Source organism: Meles meles, chromosome 5 (genome assembly GCF_922984935.1).
Source record: "Meles meles chromosome 5, mMelMel3.1 paternal haplotype, whole genome shotgun sequence".
Lineage (NCBI taxonomy): Eukaryota > Metazoa > Chordata > Mammalia > Carnivora > Mustelidae > Meles > Meles meles.
The window spans coordinates 126,635,733-126,653,913 of NC_060070.1; the positions used below are offsets into that span (position 1 = coordinate 126,635,733).

At 40.2% G+C, this 18,181-nt stretch overlaps 1 protein-coding gene across 2 annotated transcripts in view; it reads left to right on the forward strand.

Annotated features, from left to right (window-relative positions):
- Positions 1–18,181, forward strand: part of DUSP22 (dual specificity phosphatase 22) — a 69,868-nt gene that overhangs the window by 17,468 nt on the left and 34,219 nt on the right. For both annotated transcript variants that reach the window (XM_046005828.1, XM_046005829.1), the window contains exon 3: positions 7,205–7,287. In XM_046005828.1, coding sequence (XP_045861784.1) covers positions 7,205–7,287 — 83 coding nt within the window. The remainder of the gene's footprint in view (positions 1–7,204; positions 7,288–18,181) is intronic.

Here is an 18,181-nt window from a genome sequence, read left to right on the forward strand (position 1 = left end):
ATTGGCCTCAGAGAGAATTGAGCATAGGGAGCTGGCAGCTGCTAATTGTTGCCAGAACATTTTAAAAATAGTACTAGAGTTCCTAAATTAGTAAGCTTTGTAGTTCTGAAAAAGCAACAAGTGCTTTGTGGTAGGTAGGTGGTAGCTCTGGACTGCATTAAGGAGCAACTATCTGTTGGGGTTTTGTAGGGAGTTATTAACTGCTTCAGTGAAGACAAGAGAATGTCTTTGTGTTTGAGAGCAGAGTTTAGGATAAATTCCAAGAAATAGAATTGCTACATGAAAGTGTTTACAAATCAAAAATTGTAATGCATGCCAACCAAATTCAGTACTTCTACCAACAGTTTATGAGAATTTTATCCTTATTCATAGTAGGTTACTTTCTTCTAGAAAGTCATGTGTGCACAATTTTAAGGCACATTTTAAATCTCTTTGTACTAAAATCTATACCTATCCAAAAATAAAAAATAAAAATAAATAAAATCTATGCCTATCTTCATTGGGGAGGGTATGTGCTATGGTGAGAAAACAATAAGTTTAAAAAATCTTTAGCTGTTTTCAAGATATTCAATGACATGGGAATCCTTTACAGTTTCTGGATTCTTGCTGTGGGTTTTACCTGTTAGAGAGGGCTACACTATCCCATACCTCTTCTTGTTCAGATGCTTAGTGTTTTTTGTTTGTTTGTTTGTTTGTTTGTCATCTTCAATTATTCTGACTTATATGTGGCTATGTTTTATTCACTCATCAATTCACCAAACATTTATTAATCACTAACTAGGTGAAAGGCTTATTTAAAGCAAAGGACTATTAGTGTAGTGAATTGACAAGAAGCTGGAAAGAAGCATTGCTCTCCATAGAGTTGCCTGTGAATTAACTCATTCATTCCAGAAAGTTGTTGCAATGTGCTGGGAGTATTATGTGGATATACATTTTGGTTCTCTGTGGTTCAGAGTCAGGAAGAGCAGGAATAGAACAGGGGAGCAGGTCTTACTGTGAAGAGAAGCTATGAGGCAGTCTACCTTGGCATCTGGTTATCCCCCACTGTCCATGAGCCATATGTTACCCTCAGACCGGGTAACAGCCTGGACATGAGAGGGGCTGTGGTGGGAATGAACCGGACAGTGTAGCCAGTGCACTCAGTTCAGTATCTGGCACATGACTGGTCAACCAGTGTCAGGCTCTCCTCACCCTCTCGATCTGTGAACTAGGAACCACACACCTACTCAGGCTGTTGTGGAAGAGAGCTAGATACTCACAGTGCCCATGTCATACTGGGTATGCAGTAGGTGCTGATCATCATTAGCTAGCAAGTATGGAAGACTGAGGTGAAAGGATCATGACTGCTCCTGGAAAGGGAATCCAGCTGTCATATGTGCTTTAGCACGATGTCTCATTTAGTCATTTTCTTTTCTATTTCAATTACAAACAATATGTGCCTATTGCAACACAACAACCAGTACAAAAATGTATAAAGACAAATAAATGGATTTTTTTTAACTTTCTGAGAGATCTTCATTTTTGTATGGTGTGGACTGGCACTGCTACCAGGGCCTTGGTTCTAGTGGCTATGGTCTCAGTCCAATCATTGTGTAGTCTCCAGTCCTATCTCCTTCCTCCCCTCCCCCACCTCTCTCTCCTTCTCCTCTTTGTCTCTCTTCTCTCCCTCCCTGCCTTCCTTCCTTCCAGTGGGGATCCTTTACATGTCACTATCCAACTTCCTTTTTTTTTTTTTTTTCTTTTTTTAACTTGCAATGAATCACAAAGCGTTTTCTAACACCAGGTCCTGGTGATTCTTCCACCTAGAGAAAAACTCACAAACCAACTCAGGTTCTGGAGTCTAGTCTTTGATGAGTCTCTCAGTTGAGGTGCCTTAACTTGCAGCTGGCTCTGCCCAGAAGCCAGAAGGAAAGGTGGGAGTGGAAGCTTGAAGAGCAGCTCCATCCCAGACCAAGACGGGTCAGTTATCTGCTGCCTCATAACTTGGCAGATCCCAAAATGGATGTGAGCTGACAGAAGAAGCCCTCATTGAAGATGTCCACAAATTCTAGAAATGTGAGAAACAGATCTCATACCCTGTGTGCGTACTGGTTATGTACATAGAGACATGTTTGAGGTCTCAGAGCTTTTGTTCTGTCTGCCAGTGACAATGGTCATGGTTCCCAGTGGTGGTTCCCCAGTTGTTAAGATAAGGCTGACCTGGTGAACTACTGAACACTGATCTCTGGTAGTCTGCTGTTAGCTTCGCCTAAGAGAACTGCATGGTGAATGGAGAACATTAGGTGGTGTAACAAGAGCTAGAATTCAGATGTCTTTGTAGTAGCACATATTTGGAAACATGCAGAGGTGATGGAGATTGAAGCCCACACTGCAGCCTTGAAACTTAATCTGGTCCCAATGATAATAATATTAATGATGGCAATGATAACATTTACTACACGTGAGCCGAGCACTATTGTAAGCATTTTATTTCATTTCATATTACCAGCAGCCCTTTAAGATGGTACTCTTACCATTTTCCCACACTAAAGGTGAGAAGAGTGAGGCACAGAAAAACTTGTCCAAGGTTGGCACCAATAAATATCAGAGTCCACATTTGGTACAGAAGGAAACAGGTAGGAGCTACCCATTTTGGCCCCTATCCCAGGTTGGAAATATAGCCACCTAAAGGTTGAACACACTAACACCTAATTTACAATTCTAGAAGTTATAGTTATATACAATAATTAGTAACTCTGGGATTCATTAATTTCACAGTAGGATCAAGCATAATTGAAAAACAGATCAGAATCACTTACCTACCACTGAGCAGATTCTCAATTTGGGAAGCAAAAGTTGTTTGAGAAAAGACTCAGAACATGGCTTGGGGTTCAGGGTCATAACAGAGAGAATTAGGTCCTTTTAAAATAGAGACCTTCTTTCTCCTCTTTCCTCCCTCTCTCATCCTGCATGATCATGCTTTTGAGTCCACAAATCAGTGTAACAGGTGCTGTGATATTGGAAAGGCATTACCAAAGAAGTTCTTTCCTTCCAAATATCTGTTTTTTCAGAGTGCTTATATTGATGGCACTATTTTCTAGTGTTTCTTCAAATATACTTCTGTTAATTTTGTTTAGAGGCAGTTCTGCTTGACTTTGTTGGACTAGCGTATTTACCATGGCCACTCTGGCATTTCGCACATCTTAGCACTGGTTACCCCTGTACATCTTCTGTATCAGAATAAGATCTAGAGCACTAATTCCCCTTCCTAAGGAAGCATGTGGCTGCCACTTTGCCTTTTGAAGACAGTATCTTCCAGGAATCCACTTGCTCCCTTAGCAAGGTCCTACCAGTGATGGATGGGGTCTTCCACGGAGGGAACATGTCACAGCAAAGGAGAAAGTTCAGGTAGGTGTTCCTATTTCAGTGCTCCCACTGTAAAAATGACATTCGCTTCTTCTAAAGGGCACGTGAGGCCTTAGGAGCGTAGATAGAGGCAGGCAGCAAGAGTGGGCAGGAGTCCAAGGGCCAGAGGAAATGTTGGTGGAGAGAGAAAATAGTACAGTTAGCTGTTTTACCGATGAAGGAGTTGAATATTTTACTTATTAGAGTAATTCAGTTGAGTTTTATAGTGTTTTTTTTTAATTTTTCTTTTCTTGGTTATGAAAGGAATGTAGGCTCATCAGTTAAAATAAAATGAAAATTTTAAAAATCCAAATGTGATAGAAATATGTTAAATAAAGTGAAAACTTCCCCAAACTGACATCCTAATATAACCATGGCCAGTGTATATTCTTCTAGACTTTTTCCATGTGAATTATAATTTGTAATCTTCCTGTTGGTTTGTTAATAGTGTTGTATTAGTAATATTGCATTTGTAACTGCAAGAGGCTGTGAGTAGTTTTTTGACTTAGAAGTGGCATCAAAATGCCATAGTGGGGAAGGGGCACCATTGGCACCCAGTCATAGTTCATGCCCTGAAGGCCCTACAGAGCTCCATGTGTACAGTGCACATAGTCTTCTGGGGTTATTTTTTAAATGTGGGTTCTGATCATGTAGATATGTAGTGGGTCTGGGAGTCTGCATTTCCAGTAGGCTCCCAGGTAATGCCATGATGCTGCTTGATAGACCCTGGTTTGAGCAGCAAAGGACTAAGATCCACCCCTTTGATTTTGTGCACGAGGAGAGCTGGTGTGAAACCTCCAGGCTTGTTCACATGCATGTGAGTAAGCTGATAACCCCATGTCTTACAGCTGCATTCACAGATTGTTACCTTAGTGCTGGTGGTTGTAGGCAGTCATCCAGAACTGTCAATAATTTGTAGTCCTAAAGAATAAGTCAAATGGCATCATCCCAAAATGTTGATTAAGTGCTTTATATATGCTCAAGTAGTTAGATACCATGCATATGGGATAGGGTAATCCCAGAGTGGCGTATCAGTACACACAGCACTGTGATAAAATAGAAAGGAGCATAGAGCAAAAGGAACATTGTCCAAGAGTTGCTTCTGTTTCTTTGGAACCCTACAGTCTGTTGTCTCATTTGTGATCTCATTCCATATTCAAAAATGTATATTTTATTACCAAACCACTTTTTTGTTTATTTTTAATCTGTGTTATAAAAGTATATTTATGAGGTGCTGAAAATGTTTTAAGGTTAGATTGCAGTGATGGTTAAAACAACTCTGAATATACTAAAAAAGTTGAATCATACACTCTAAAAGACTGAATTTATGGCATGTAAATTATCTCAAAGCTATTTATAAAAAAGGAAAAAGTATATTTAAAACAGATCTTTTTTTAAATTTTATTTATTTGACAAATAGAGAGAGATCACAGGTAGGCAGAGAGGCAGGCAGAGAGAGAGGGGGAAGCAGGCTCCCTGCGGAGCAGAGAGCCTGATGAGGGGCTCCATCCCAGAACCCCGGGATCACGACCCGAGCCGAAGGCAGAGGCTTAACCCACTGAGCCACACAGGCGCCCCCCCAGACCTTTTTATTTTTTAAAGATTTTATTTATTTATTTGTGAGAGAGGGAGCATAAGCAGGGGAAGTGGCAGAGCAGAGGGAGAAGTAGTCTCCCTGCTGAGCAAGGAGTCCAATGCCAGACCCAATCTCAGGACCCCGGGATCATGACCTGAACAGAATGCAAACACTTAACCGACTGAGCCACCCAGGAGTCCCTATTTATTTATTTATTTATTTATTTATTTATAGATTTTATTTATTTATTTGACAGAGATCACAAGTAGGCATAGAGGCAGGCAGAGAGAGAGAGGAGGAAGTAGGCTCCCTGCCGAATAGAGAGCCTGATGCAGGGCTTGATCCCAGGACTGTGGGATAATGACCTGAGCCAAAGGCAGAGGCTTAACCCACTGAGCCACCCAGTGCCCCAGGAGTCCCTCTTTAAACAGATCTTTAAAATTCAAATCTTGGGCAGGGTCAGAATCCAGAAGATTCTGCCCTGGAGTGTCAGAAGACTGCTTTGGAGCCCTCCACCTGCTGCTCCTCCTTGAACCATTTGCTACTGTACCTCGTCTGCGCTCTACTGTGAGCACTGAAAGCTCCAGTTTGATCTTGCTTCTCCACTTGGCTAAAACATACATACTGGTGGGAACTGGGAAAACTGCCTTTCAGTGAGAATGTGGAAGCTGGCTGCCAGTGGGATCCTAAATGATTCTTGTTTCTGTTCAATTCAAACTTACTGATGACAAAACTTGTGATAGTTGTGGGGCAGAGGGGCCTGGGCGGTGTTTGGAATTGAGTCCTATACGTGTTACATTGATAGCTGCTAAGCACATCCCAGTTTAAAGCTTGGGATGGTTGGAACTGTGAAGAAAGTCTTAAAACCAACATTTTAATATTACTTTTAAAGACTTTTTTTCTGAATTTAAAGTGGTACATGTTTATTGCAGAACATTTAGGAAAGTTTTTCAGTCTCTGCATGATCATCAAAGCTTCTCAAAATTGTAGATTCCTCTTAGGGTCATGAGATCTAGCCTAGCATCATCTGGCTCTGTGCTCAGCAGAGAGTCTGCTTATCTTCCTCTCCCCCTTCCTAAGTAAAGAAATAAATAAACAAATAAAAAAACAATGTTAAAAAAACAACAACTACAGATTCCTCAGCCTTTCCATAGACCTTGAACTAAGTTGGAGCTCCAACTTAGTTCATAGGCATGTTAAACTTTCAGAACCTCTTGTGTTTACATATATATATATATATATAAAATTTTTTAAAGCTCTTGTAATTCCATCTTTTTAAGATTATCACTATTGGAGCTAATTCCCTATAGCAGTTTTTCCGCTGTATGTGTGTTTGTCTTTATTATGTTTTTACAAATTGAGTTCGTATTGTATTTATAGTTTGATTCATGCTTTTACACCCGGCTTAACATTATATTCTAAGCATTTTCCCGTGTCATTAATATTCTATAGAAACATGATAAATAAATATTTCACTCAGTCCATTTTACCCTGTATCATTTAAAAAAGCTTGTCCCAGATTAGGACAAGGGTATGCAGGGAGCCTTTTCTTGCTGGACTCCTGTTTGTAGATTAACAGAAGGGTTTCAAGTTGAGGATACTTGTTCAGTCTTTCTCATGCAGCTTTAGGTAGGAGCACTAGAAGGGAATGTAAATTTTGGTGTCTCCTTAGTTTTATATGCAGATAATTAAATAGCTAACTGATAACCTATTCTGTTTGGGATTTCCAGAAAATGTTCCATTTTTATTTTTGCCCTGAAGTGAATCATAGATGTTACAAACCAGTCTATTCTGCATTTAAGCCCATCCCTGCCTTTGACATGAGGGTGGATAGTAAGTGGGTCTTTTGTATGTGATTTTTAACTTAAATTATTGATCATTAATAACAAATGACAACTACAAAATGACCTCATAGGTTCACTTTCTTTAAAGAGCAACAATCATGATTATAATGTTTATTAATCTAAATACATTTCACGTTTTAAGTGGACCACTTCATATCCAAAAAAATCTGACAATCAGAAATAAATTTAGTTATCTGCATAATACATTAAAGCAATAGTCTGAAATTCCCGAGGTCTAGGTTTTTCTGGGTGTGGTCAGTTTTGAAGTTTCAAGAAAGAAATATGCAAGGCAAAAAAAAAAAATATATGCAAGGCATTTTGTATTTTTTCCTAGCTAAACTTTGTAAATAATTCACTTGCAGTGAAGAACAAAATGATCATCTTCTTTCTTCTATGACAGACGCCAGAGATGCAGAGCAACTGAGCAAGAACAAGGTGACACATATTCTGTCTGTCCATGATAGTGCCAGGCCTCTGTTGGAGGTAAGGGAGAGCTACGTGCATGTGTCTTTGTATTCCCTGGGAGTGCGTAAAACTGTAACAAAGGCAACCATGTTCTCTCTGACATCAGTGTGCCCCTATTAATGCTGTGTACCTGTGGCCATATTAATTTTGTTTCCAGGTCGTGTTAATTTTGTTTCCAGGCCATAATTTTGTGTCTGTGCCCTGTCTGTGGCATGGTGGAAGAGTGTATTCTTTCTCTGATTATTCTCTTGCTACATTGCTAGTTTGGCTTTCTTGGCTAAATGCCAAAAAATAAGCTGATGCTGCATTTACTTCTGGATTTTAAGGGTGTTTAAACTTATTTGCATTCCCTTCAATATTATCCTTGGTTTTAGAATCCAAAAGAATTCAGGTTCCTCATTTCTTGATTTTTTTTTTCCCATTGAAGCTCAATTATGTACCATTTGCATTTAAAGACAAAAAACAATAGAAGATAAATTGTCATTGGAGAGTTCCAGGGCTTCTGATACAGAGGCTATCTGTGTAGAAACTGTTGTTAAGGTTTAAGTTTTCAAGTAAACAGGGTGTGTCTGCCTGTACACTAATTCCAAAAACATTTTCGTATCTTCAATTTTATGCTAATGATCGGTTTGAGCTGTTGGCCAGGAGTAATCTCTTTTTGTTTATTAGCCTCGACAGAGCCCAAGTTACCTTTTCTAAGAAAATAATACGTGTGTGGTTGGGATGCATACGTGTTCTTCTGTTTTAGGGTGGGGTTTTAGGAGGGGAGGTGTGACTGGTTCTAGAAGAAATAATCCTAGTTCAAGCTCTTTTCATTTAAATTCATATTATGCAAGAGCAGATAGTATACTTTTTATTTTAAATTTATCTATTTTCCTTAGCCATTAGAGTTGCCGGCTTTCAGTTATTGTAAAAGAAATGGGAACATGGATTAATAAGTGATTCTATTAAATGTTAATAGTACCAGAGAGCCATAGGTGGTGAAGAAACCTCCGTTCACTTCTCCAGATCTGTGAACTCATACTTCCTTCTGTTGTTTCAGCTCTGTTTTTTGTTGCTGTTGTTTTTTAAGGTGCTATAATTTGTGTGACAGAATGATTTTGCTGGAAACAGTAACAACAGCACATCATTTCTTTCCAGATGAACAGTTCCTTTGAAAATGGCTACTCTGTTTCTTCATCTCCATCAACAATAGTTTATATTTAAAATATAGCCAAGCTATGGCCAAGATAATAAGTTAAATGCAAAATGGTCATGATTGACTTCCTCTTTAAATCACAAGATGAGGCTTGAGGTTTCCTTTATTTTAATAAATTACATAGATGTCCTTCCCACCCTCACCCTCCAGGCCTGCCTCACTACTTCATGTTTCATTTAATGGAACACATTGCCCTGTGTGAACATGGGCCTTAAATCTGTTCACGTTGTAACTTCTGTTTAGATGCAAGACTTTCAGGTTTTAGAAATTAAAGGAGCTCTAGTGTTTATTTGTCCAACCTCCTCCAGGTTACATGTGGGAAACAAAGGCCTAGAAAGTAAAATAGGTGGGACTGTAACCCCATAAAAAGTGACACTGTTTGTATAAAAACCTCAGAGCTGTGGGAAAACTGCATTTCCCTCCTCAGTGTTCCTTTTTATTCTCTCATATTTCAGTCTATAAGGACAAATTCTGCTTTGGGGAAAAAAAGAGAAACCTTGCCTTTCCTTCAGAGACAGCTTTTACTTAGCAACATCCTGTTGTAGTCTTTGAATGCTATTATTACCTCAGCTTAATTATAAGTACTTTCCTGTGATTTTATATTCATTAAGAGTTAGACCATTGTTTTATAGCATAACATAGATTAATGTTGCCCCTCTCATTTTGTTCATTTTTAAGTTCACAAATAATTCATGAATACATTCTTATAAAAAAAATTAAAATAGTACCTCTCAGATTGCAGAAGTGGGGAAAACTCAGGTACCGAACATTATTTGAACTCATGTGCTCACATAAGGTACTGGGATAGAGGAGTTTTGCCAGGATCCCCGAAGTTTCAGAATGTTGTTTACTCTTCTGCCTGTTCATAAAGGCACTCTTCTGTCTTAATTTTTTTTAAAGATTTTATTTATTTATTTGAGATAGAGGGAGAGTGAGAGAGAGGGGGAAAAAAAAGCACAAGCAGGGGGAGCAGCAGGCAGAGGGAGAAGCAGGCTCTCCACTGAGCAGGGAGCCCCACACGGGTCTCCCAGGACTGTGGGACCACGAAATGAGCTGAAGGCAGATGTCTGATGGACTGAGCCACCCAGGCTCCCCCAGTCTTAAATTTTAAATTCAGTTCCAGAAGTCATGATCTCACCCAGCCTGAGATGAGTCAGGGAAAATGTTTGGAGTTGGTGGTGATTTGAGGGATGGATTTTATTCTTCAGCAGCTCTGGAAGGAAGTAAAGCAGGGATGATAGTGAGAGGACAGATTGTGTTCAGAGCCAGGCAACTGCAATAAGCTGAACCCCAACCTGATAAGAGGCCCTAATAAAAGGTGGAAGGATAAGGGATGCTAGAACCTCCTCCATGTTCCAAGATCTTCAAAGTGCCGTGCATGTTTATTGAATGGCCCCTAACTTACTCTGGGCAGCACTAGCCTGGGGCCAGGTGGGAATGGCAAGGTTGTTATTGTTTAAAATTGAAGGGTTTCAGTGCTACTAATTCCATGCAGGAATTCTCCAAGCCCTGCTGTCAGGTAGCTGTATATTGGTCACTACACTATAGGTACTTCTTTGGTTCATTTCCAGCAAATATCTGAATAGGTTTAAAAGCACTGGGTGCTTAGTATCAAGTATCAAAGGCTTTTGTAATCATTAGGTATGCTCTTATTCTGATGGAGGCTAAATGAGAGAGGGCAGTCATATTGTGCAATGTGGTTTCTAGAGCAGAGGTCATAGGTCAAGGGCTTCGTGAAGATTCTAAAAGGATAGATAGTTGAATAGTATGCCTGGGATATGATGCTTTTCCAAAAATGTAAAGAAGTTTAGGGAATTTAGCACACCATAGGCTCCTCCAGAGGATTCACAGATTTATTAACAGAATACAATCTTCCAAGTTCTGCATTGAAGGCACACATTTTGTCACTCTAAATAGGGAACCAGTTTGTGTGTGCCTACTTATGTAACACACTACCTATTAACATCCCATGGGACTATGTTCTGCTGAATACAGTCATGAACATTCAGACTAAGAAGGACTCAGGAAAGGGATCTGCTATCCCTTAGAGTCCAGGGTGAGACTCTAGGATGAGCACTTTTTAAGAGGGATGCTTATATAACTAGTAAACTAAGGCAACTGTGGTCAAGGAAAAGGTGCCAAACCTGATCTTATTACCAAATGAGGCTGTATAGATTAGCAAAGTATAGATTGTTGTGAGAGCATAGTATTTGTAGAATGGAAGATTGCACAGTTATGCCTGTTACATCCTCTGTGGCTGTAATGATTTGTAACCTGTTGCACTGACCAATGATGATACTATAAAGTGCACTTGCTGAGAAAAGCTTCATGAACATGCTCAGTTCATCTTTAGTATGCATTTATTGATTTTACTTTGGGAGGGACTTTAAAAGAACTCATGACTTGGTTGATTTTACTTAGATTAAATGTGATTCTCTATTATTCAGGTACTTTTTAGACAGGTTTTCCAACATAGTGTTAACAGGGTTTTGTATCCTTTCTAGCAACCCTATAGGTGGAAAGCAATGAAAGAATAAAAGGTGCTGTTCTCAGGCCTTTGCAGTGGCAGGGCCTCCCCTCACCTCTCGTCATCTAGTGAAGCCAGGTGATCTTTGGTGCTTCCCAGTGGATGAGACAAGATTGTTTATCCTTTGAACCATGGGGCAAGGTGGTCAGCCAAGAGAAGGAGGTCCAAAGCCCCAATTCCTCTTTCTGCAAAAGAGTATCTGAGGAGTAGATCTTCCAAAATGAAGACTTTTAGAAACAGTAGAAACTTAGGGGCCTTTATATTCATTTGAGTCAGCCCTTAACTAAAATCTAAGATTCTGAAGAGCTCTGACTCCCGTTCCATGCAAACTGCTGTATGTTTGACTTAAACATCCCAGCTGAACAGATTCACAGGAATCGCTTACCTTGATTCTAGCACTGTGTAGACAAAGAAGCTGAAGTTCAGAGACATGAAGGGACTTGCCTATAATTCCATACTTAGTCTAGGTGGCTTGTTAGGAACCTGAGTCTTCTTTCCCAGGCCAGAGATTTCCCCAGATTGCCTTACTGTCTTGGTCCTCTCCTTGCATGACTCATGCTTGTGAATCTGCAAATAGTATTAGTAGATATTGCCACATTGGCTTTGGAAAGGGTTATACCATTTGTGCTCTTATTGGCAGCATATGAAAGTTACCGTTTTCCCATACTCGCACCAGCACAGAATTTTATTCTTTGTTATTATTAATTAACAAAATGTTTGTTTCGTTTTATTTTCTGTGAATGCCATCCTCACACTATCAAGCCTCTTGTCCAGACAGTTCTTCCCTTTGAAGACAAAGAGGGATTGATTAACTGAGCGGTTGAGTTCTTGCTACATGCCAGGCCCTGGAACAGATGCTGCATATAACAGAAGTGAATCAATGCCAATATTTGCCCCAGTGAAGCCCTTAGAGTATAAACAAGATATATATTGTGGATATTTTATAAATACTACTAATAATTAAGTCCGGTGAAGGAAGAGCTCTGGCTCAGGATAGGCCCTCAGTGCTAGGGTCAAGTAGGAACAGAGACTATGGAAGCTCAGAGAACAAAGTCCCTCCTCTGCCACATGAATTTGGAGACGTTTGACTGGATTTTTGGAAATGACTGGGAATTTGAAAAATCTAGTCAGTGGCATTCCAACCAGGAGAAAGCTGGTCGTGCCAAGATATGACTTCTGGTAGAGCTCTGAATCCATGACAGTCACATCAATCTCTTTCAATCCTCTAAGAACTCTGAGAGCCCAGCAAGGCAGATGGCATTGTCCTAATTCCTTCATAGCATAATCAGACCTGGTGACTTGCTCATATCACCTCCAACAAGTGGCAGGACCAGGTGGAAAAATTAATTGCCACATTTATTAATTTCACATTGGAATTAAGTCTAGAACTGTAATTAAAATATTTAAGAGGAAAAAACCCTGTCTCTTTCTATGTTTAAGACTTGGTTGGGGGGCTGCTTGCTTTTGCTGGGGTATTTCCTTATTTGTGAGTGTGTCTTCAGTGCCTACTGATTGCTCCAGATTTGTAGGGTGGTAAAAATTGCTGTCACAACAATGGTGCTTTTTCATATTAGGAACCCCATATTGTTTATAGGTGCTGAGGAAGTAATATTGAGCAATGAAAGATTTCTCCCTTCCCCTGAAAAAAGAAACAGAATTCTATCTTTCTAATGTAAAAATTTCAGAGTTTGTTTCATTTTTCATTCTGTGTATTTAACCAGAGCACCTGCAGGAAACAAAACTATTTTTTGCTATCAACAAAAATGCTTTAAAAAGTATTCTTATTCCTTTGCTGGACTAATTCTCCAAGTAATTTAAATTTTTAAATGTTGTGTATTTTAGGATTAAATAGAAAAAACAGTAGGTTATATGCATCTATTCAAACCAGGGTATTGTATGTTTTCCAGGTAGGTTTTGAACTTGACTTCAGCTTGGCTATATATTTTTTCCATTTTAAGTTTTGACTTTTATACTTTGAACCACCGAAGTTTTTTTTTTTTTTTCCAAAGAAAAAGATGTTGCCATAGAAGGCACATATTCTTGATGGTTCTATTTTGCATTTCCTTTAACACTAAAGACATTTTTTTTTGAGGTGCCCTACTCACAATTTAATTTTGTTAGTTTTATTTATAGTTGGTCATGTCTTCTGGTTCTAATACTTCTTATTATTTATATATCTACACTGCTGTCTTCATTAGCCACTTATTTATGAGAAAATTCTTGCCATGGTGATATGTTCATTCTACTTGGACAGCAGCACTGGGGGACTGAGAGCTTCCTTGACAGACCTTGGTCATCTGCTGTATGTATGTCTGGTGACCCACCCCATTTCACTACCTCAAAAGTTTAGCTGGTTTCCCAAGTGTAAAGCAAACTCGAACCAAGGTGCTAAATGGTATTTAAAATTTAAGAAACTATGCTTCTGTGTGTTCTTCTTTCTTCTACCCTCTTGCCTCCCTAAGCCCTACCCTTCTTCACAGCTCAGCCCCAGCTTTCCTTCTTCTGAGAAGGACACTCCCAGTGCCCTCCAACCTCAGGACTCTTCCCTTTTCTCTATAATATTTCATAGAGAAGCTACAGTTTGTACTCTTAACTGGATTATGAATTGTATATATTCTGACAGCTTCTATAGGGTATTGAATGGCTATTTAACCACTCTTTGATGAACTAGCTCTTCACTGCCTGTGTCCAAGGTCCTCAGCTGGCCTCAGGCTCACTGCAGGCAGGTGCCATTTTGGGATTTCCTTGGTCTTCCCCAGCACTCAACCTGGGCCTGGCACACAGGGGCCCTTCTGCAGATGCTTACTGATGAGAGAGCCACATGCATTTTCAGCTCCAAAGTGAGCTGAAGTGAGAAATCCAAAGTGAGAAATCATATCTTTGGTCATTTGTGGCTCATTAAGGAGTGTGAAAAAAAAGCTGTACCAAAAATGATTTATTAACCATGAGTAATAAGTGAAGCCGGAGGATCTGGTTAATGCAATACAACCTCATTTATGTGGGTTGTTTGTTCCATTCCTCCCATGTCAGTGTTAGCAAATGTAGATGTACTGTTTTATGGAGCTCTTGTGGACTGTAGTTCAGAATTAACCTCTTGCTAAGTTAGAAACAGGAATCCCCTGTGACACTTCTGTGACTTTCTGATGGATTTCTTAAGGATCCTTCAGCTACCTTTGGTTTGCATTAGAAGCTTAGTCCTATGAGGAGGAAAGTACATCTAAGACAAAGTGAATGAAAAGTTAAAAGGTTTGTCACAGCCAAGGCAGCAGGCTTGAAGTGGAGGCAGAGTTGGTTAAGGCATTGTTTCAGATTTTAAGGAATTTATAGCCCGATCATGAAAAGCTGGGAGAACATTCAAGGTACATGGGCTTGTGTTCTGGCTCAGGAGGAAGATCCTCATTGCCTGTGGTCCTCCTTTGGCAGCCACACAGGAGACTTGCATGGTGTCACCCCCAGCTCTGCGGCCCATGTCAGTCCTCAGCTCCTGGGACCCGGGGGCCCACCCTGCTCATGACCTTCAAATCACAGGAGCTATAGGCCACATTTCCCATAGCATATTTCCCCTAAGAGGAGAGATAACTGATGAAAGCCACATGTTTCATCCTATACCTACAGAGGTATGGGCAATAATGTTCACTGCAACTGTGTTTATGATGCCAAAAAATTTGAGCCAACCCACACATTCAGCAGAAGGGTAATGCTCAATTATGATACATCCATATTAAGAAATACTCTGCAGCAATTCAAAAAGAAGAGTAAGGTTTATATGTATGCACAGGGAAAAGGTAATTGTTAAGCAAAAGAAGCAAGTTGTAGAATAATATTCATAATATGATCCCATTTATGTAAAACTAAATATTAGTTATATATTTCTGTGGGTACATATATATGCATGTAAACAAACAGCTAAGGGTCTAGAAGGACCATACTAGATTGCTCAGAATGGTAAAGTGGAATAGGATGGGAGAAGAGGATAGGAAGGATAAGTTTCACTTTGTCTTTATTTTTATTGATTTTTCACAATAGAAGTATCTTCATAATTTCTCTTTGAATGAAGGGAGGTAGAGAAGGAAAGTAGGCAGGTGGGAGGCCATACTCTTGGTATCTGTAGTAGTGACTAGTAGATTGCATTTGGTTGTTCAGGTTTGGCCAGAATGGGTTCTGTGGTAACAGTTTTCCCTATGTATTCATATGTGTATGTTTGACATTAGGCATGTTGCATATTTGTCGCCCATGATCAGGGGGTATAAACTATTCATTTCAATCATCTTAATCTTAAAAGGGAGAAGATAGGCCAAGAAAAACCTTTCAACTGTATAGATTTTATTTTTGGTATCAGTTATCTTCTACTTGATTGTTTCACTTAAATGAGTTTATGTCCTTTCTTAAAGATTCACAGATTCCCTAGTGATGCAACTTGAAGCATTGGGCAAGGTTTCCTGTTTGGATTGGCCATTGTATCCAGTGTGGATGATTTTTGTTATTTTACTGGCATTGCAAAAAACATCACACTATCGAGGTCCAGGGCCTTTGAAAACAAATCATTGTTTGACCATGGTTTTCAGATTGACAACTATTTCCAGTGAACCCCGGTTGTTTTCACCTCTCTAAGAAAGTCTCTTTGATGCCACCCAAGTATCAGTGGTACCTACCATACCAAAGGCTTGCAGCAGCTTTCATGTGTTGAGGTAAATTTGTTTGAAGCCAACCCCAGACTTAAATAGAAATGACTCAAATAGAAATGATTATGGTAGGTATCGAAAACTGTCTAGTAATCACTCTTTCTTGAATCAAGCTGTATCTGAGTTCCGTGTGTGTGGGCAGTCAAGTGCATAATACAGCTCCATCTGGCTGCTGACCCTTCTGTGACAAGCTCACTTGCAAATGGAGTTCTAAAACCAGAATTCCAGCATGAATGGAATAAATGGGACTGGAAATATTCTGGTACCTCATTGATTCTAGAGAGGAAACAGTGCTTTTTTTGTCTGTAATTGAAAGAGATCTATGTTAATCTTTCTTTTCTCTGGCTTTCTAGAGTACCATGCATTTCAGGTGTGGATCTTCTCTTTAGTACTCAAACTTACTGACAAGCCTCTCCACAAAACTGCTAAACTTTTCTCTAACTCAAGTCCCAGTTTTGTTTTTTAACATTTCCTGCAGAGTGCCCTGTCTTGTCCATCTTGTCCTGACCCCCCGTGCAATCAAGTCCTGAGCACATTGTGTGCTGAGGGCTGTGTTTCTGAAGTGGGCTTGCCTTGTTTGCATCCCTCCTTTTCCTCAATGGGAAATATGCCAGTGGTAAGATCTCCTGGTATCTCCAAACCAGGACTTCACAAAAAGCATGTAGCACATGGTCTCCCCTCTGTGCTTTAGCTAGAGTGATAGTAGGCATTGACACAACTACGTAAATTGCCCAAAAATGCTAAAGCACAGGGTAAAAGCTCTGTCCATTTATACAAGATCTTTAGGTTAATAGACTGGGGAATTTGGGGAAGAATTCGTAAAGAGGGGTGTTTAGGCAGCCTTGTAGGACTAGTATGGTTTGGTTCAGTGGAGAGACATGTCTTGACTAGGAGCAGCCCTTATGGGCTGGTCAGGAAGGGGGAAATAAGCCCTGGAGCCATAGAAGATGTGTGGAAGTTGGCTGATTATAGAGTGGAGAAGGTGGTCAGCGTGGTGGGGTAAGGGTGGGGCCATATTCACTTCTCTTTTTGTCTAAATTAGGAGTTATTCCTTCAGATTTAGCAGACATTTACTTACCTCGTAGTAAGGATTGGGAATTAAATACAAAGAGAAGTAATATGAGGCTCAGTGTTCAGAAGAGACAGACACAGAAATCCCTTTAGGGGCACCCCAGGGCACAGAAGGCTGGAGAGAAGGAGCTCTGGTGCAGATACAATGCAGTTTGGCCATTCTTCGGCCATCGACCCTTAACATGGCACCCTTCCGGTGCCATGAGCACTGGAAGGGGGAGAGTGACATAGCAGCAAAATCTGGAAAGCTTTAATAGGGGCCTAGTTTTGCTAAGGAGTTTAAAAAGTGAAGAGCAGCTTAGTTTGGAAGAAACAACCGAAGTCAGTATCCCAAGGGAAATATGTTTCTAGTTGCAGGTTAGGACAGCACAGCCTGTGGCTGGCAGACCGTGGGAAACCTGAGCATCATGATGGTAGTGGCAGAGGACATGTAGCCCAAGAAGACTGAACAGGTTTCAGGCTTCTTAGGTGAAGGGCCTTTGAGTCTGCAGTCAGAGTTGGAATGAGAAGTTATATGTGGTTGGTTGGTTGGTTGGTTAAGACCTAAAGCAGGTACAATGGCTCTGTAGGTGCTGTTGTTTTTAGCCATAAGAAAAAGAATGATTTAAATGTAGCTTGGTTTTCTGAAGACTGGTTTAAGCAAATTTGCCATTTTCAGGTGCTCCTAATACTTCATTGCTGGTAGGCATTGCAGGTGGACCTTGTTCCTGCCACAGCTGCAAGGGAAGTGATCCAAACTGACTTTAAAAGCCTGAGACTAAAGCAGTGGCACCTAGCTAGTGTCATCATCTCAGCACAGGCTAAGTGGACACGTCGTGCCTGTACTACTCTTTGAAGTGTTTCCCCCTCTCTGTGGTCTCACTTCTGACATGTTTTGCAGACCTTTGTGTGTGTCCTGGGGCAGAGGATGCTGTCAAGCCCCGGGTTTGAGTTGAGAAATTATTTCTCCTTTCAGTTATCACCACAATTAGTACAGATGTTGAGTTTCAACATTCAGTACTGAGCAGTGGCATTTTCAACTAGCTCTTATCTGCTTTTCTAATGGGAAAACAAACGAAAGGCATGGTCAAAGTTTGAGCTAGTCGAGCCATACTTTCATACAGCACTAGTGAGGGAAAAGAAGTAGATGCACCTAAAATCTGAATTAGAGCCTCCTCCTCTTGAGGACCAATATGGACATGCTTGTTTGCTTCTCAGATTTTTCCCCAATTAAAGGGAGATAATTCATAAGATTCCCTTGGTGAAAAGCACAGCCAGCTGCCAAAGAAGGAAAAGAACATGTGGGAAAGCTGCCTTTGGATTGTCCTTTTATCCTTTAAATGGTTGCAAAGAGATAGTTTTTCTGATACTGTGTGATCATGGAGAAGGCATCTCAGACAAACAGAGCTGAGCCCAGACCTTGAAGTGAGCCTTCTGGTCATGGAAACTATTCCT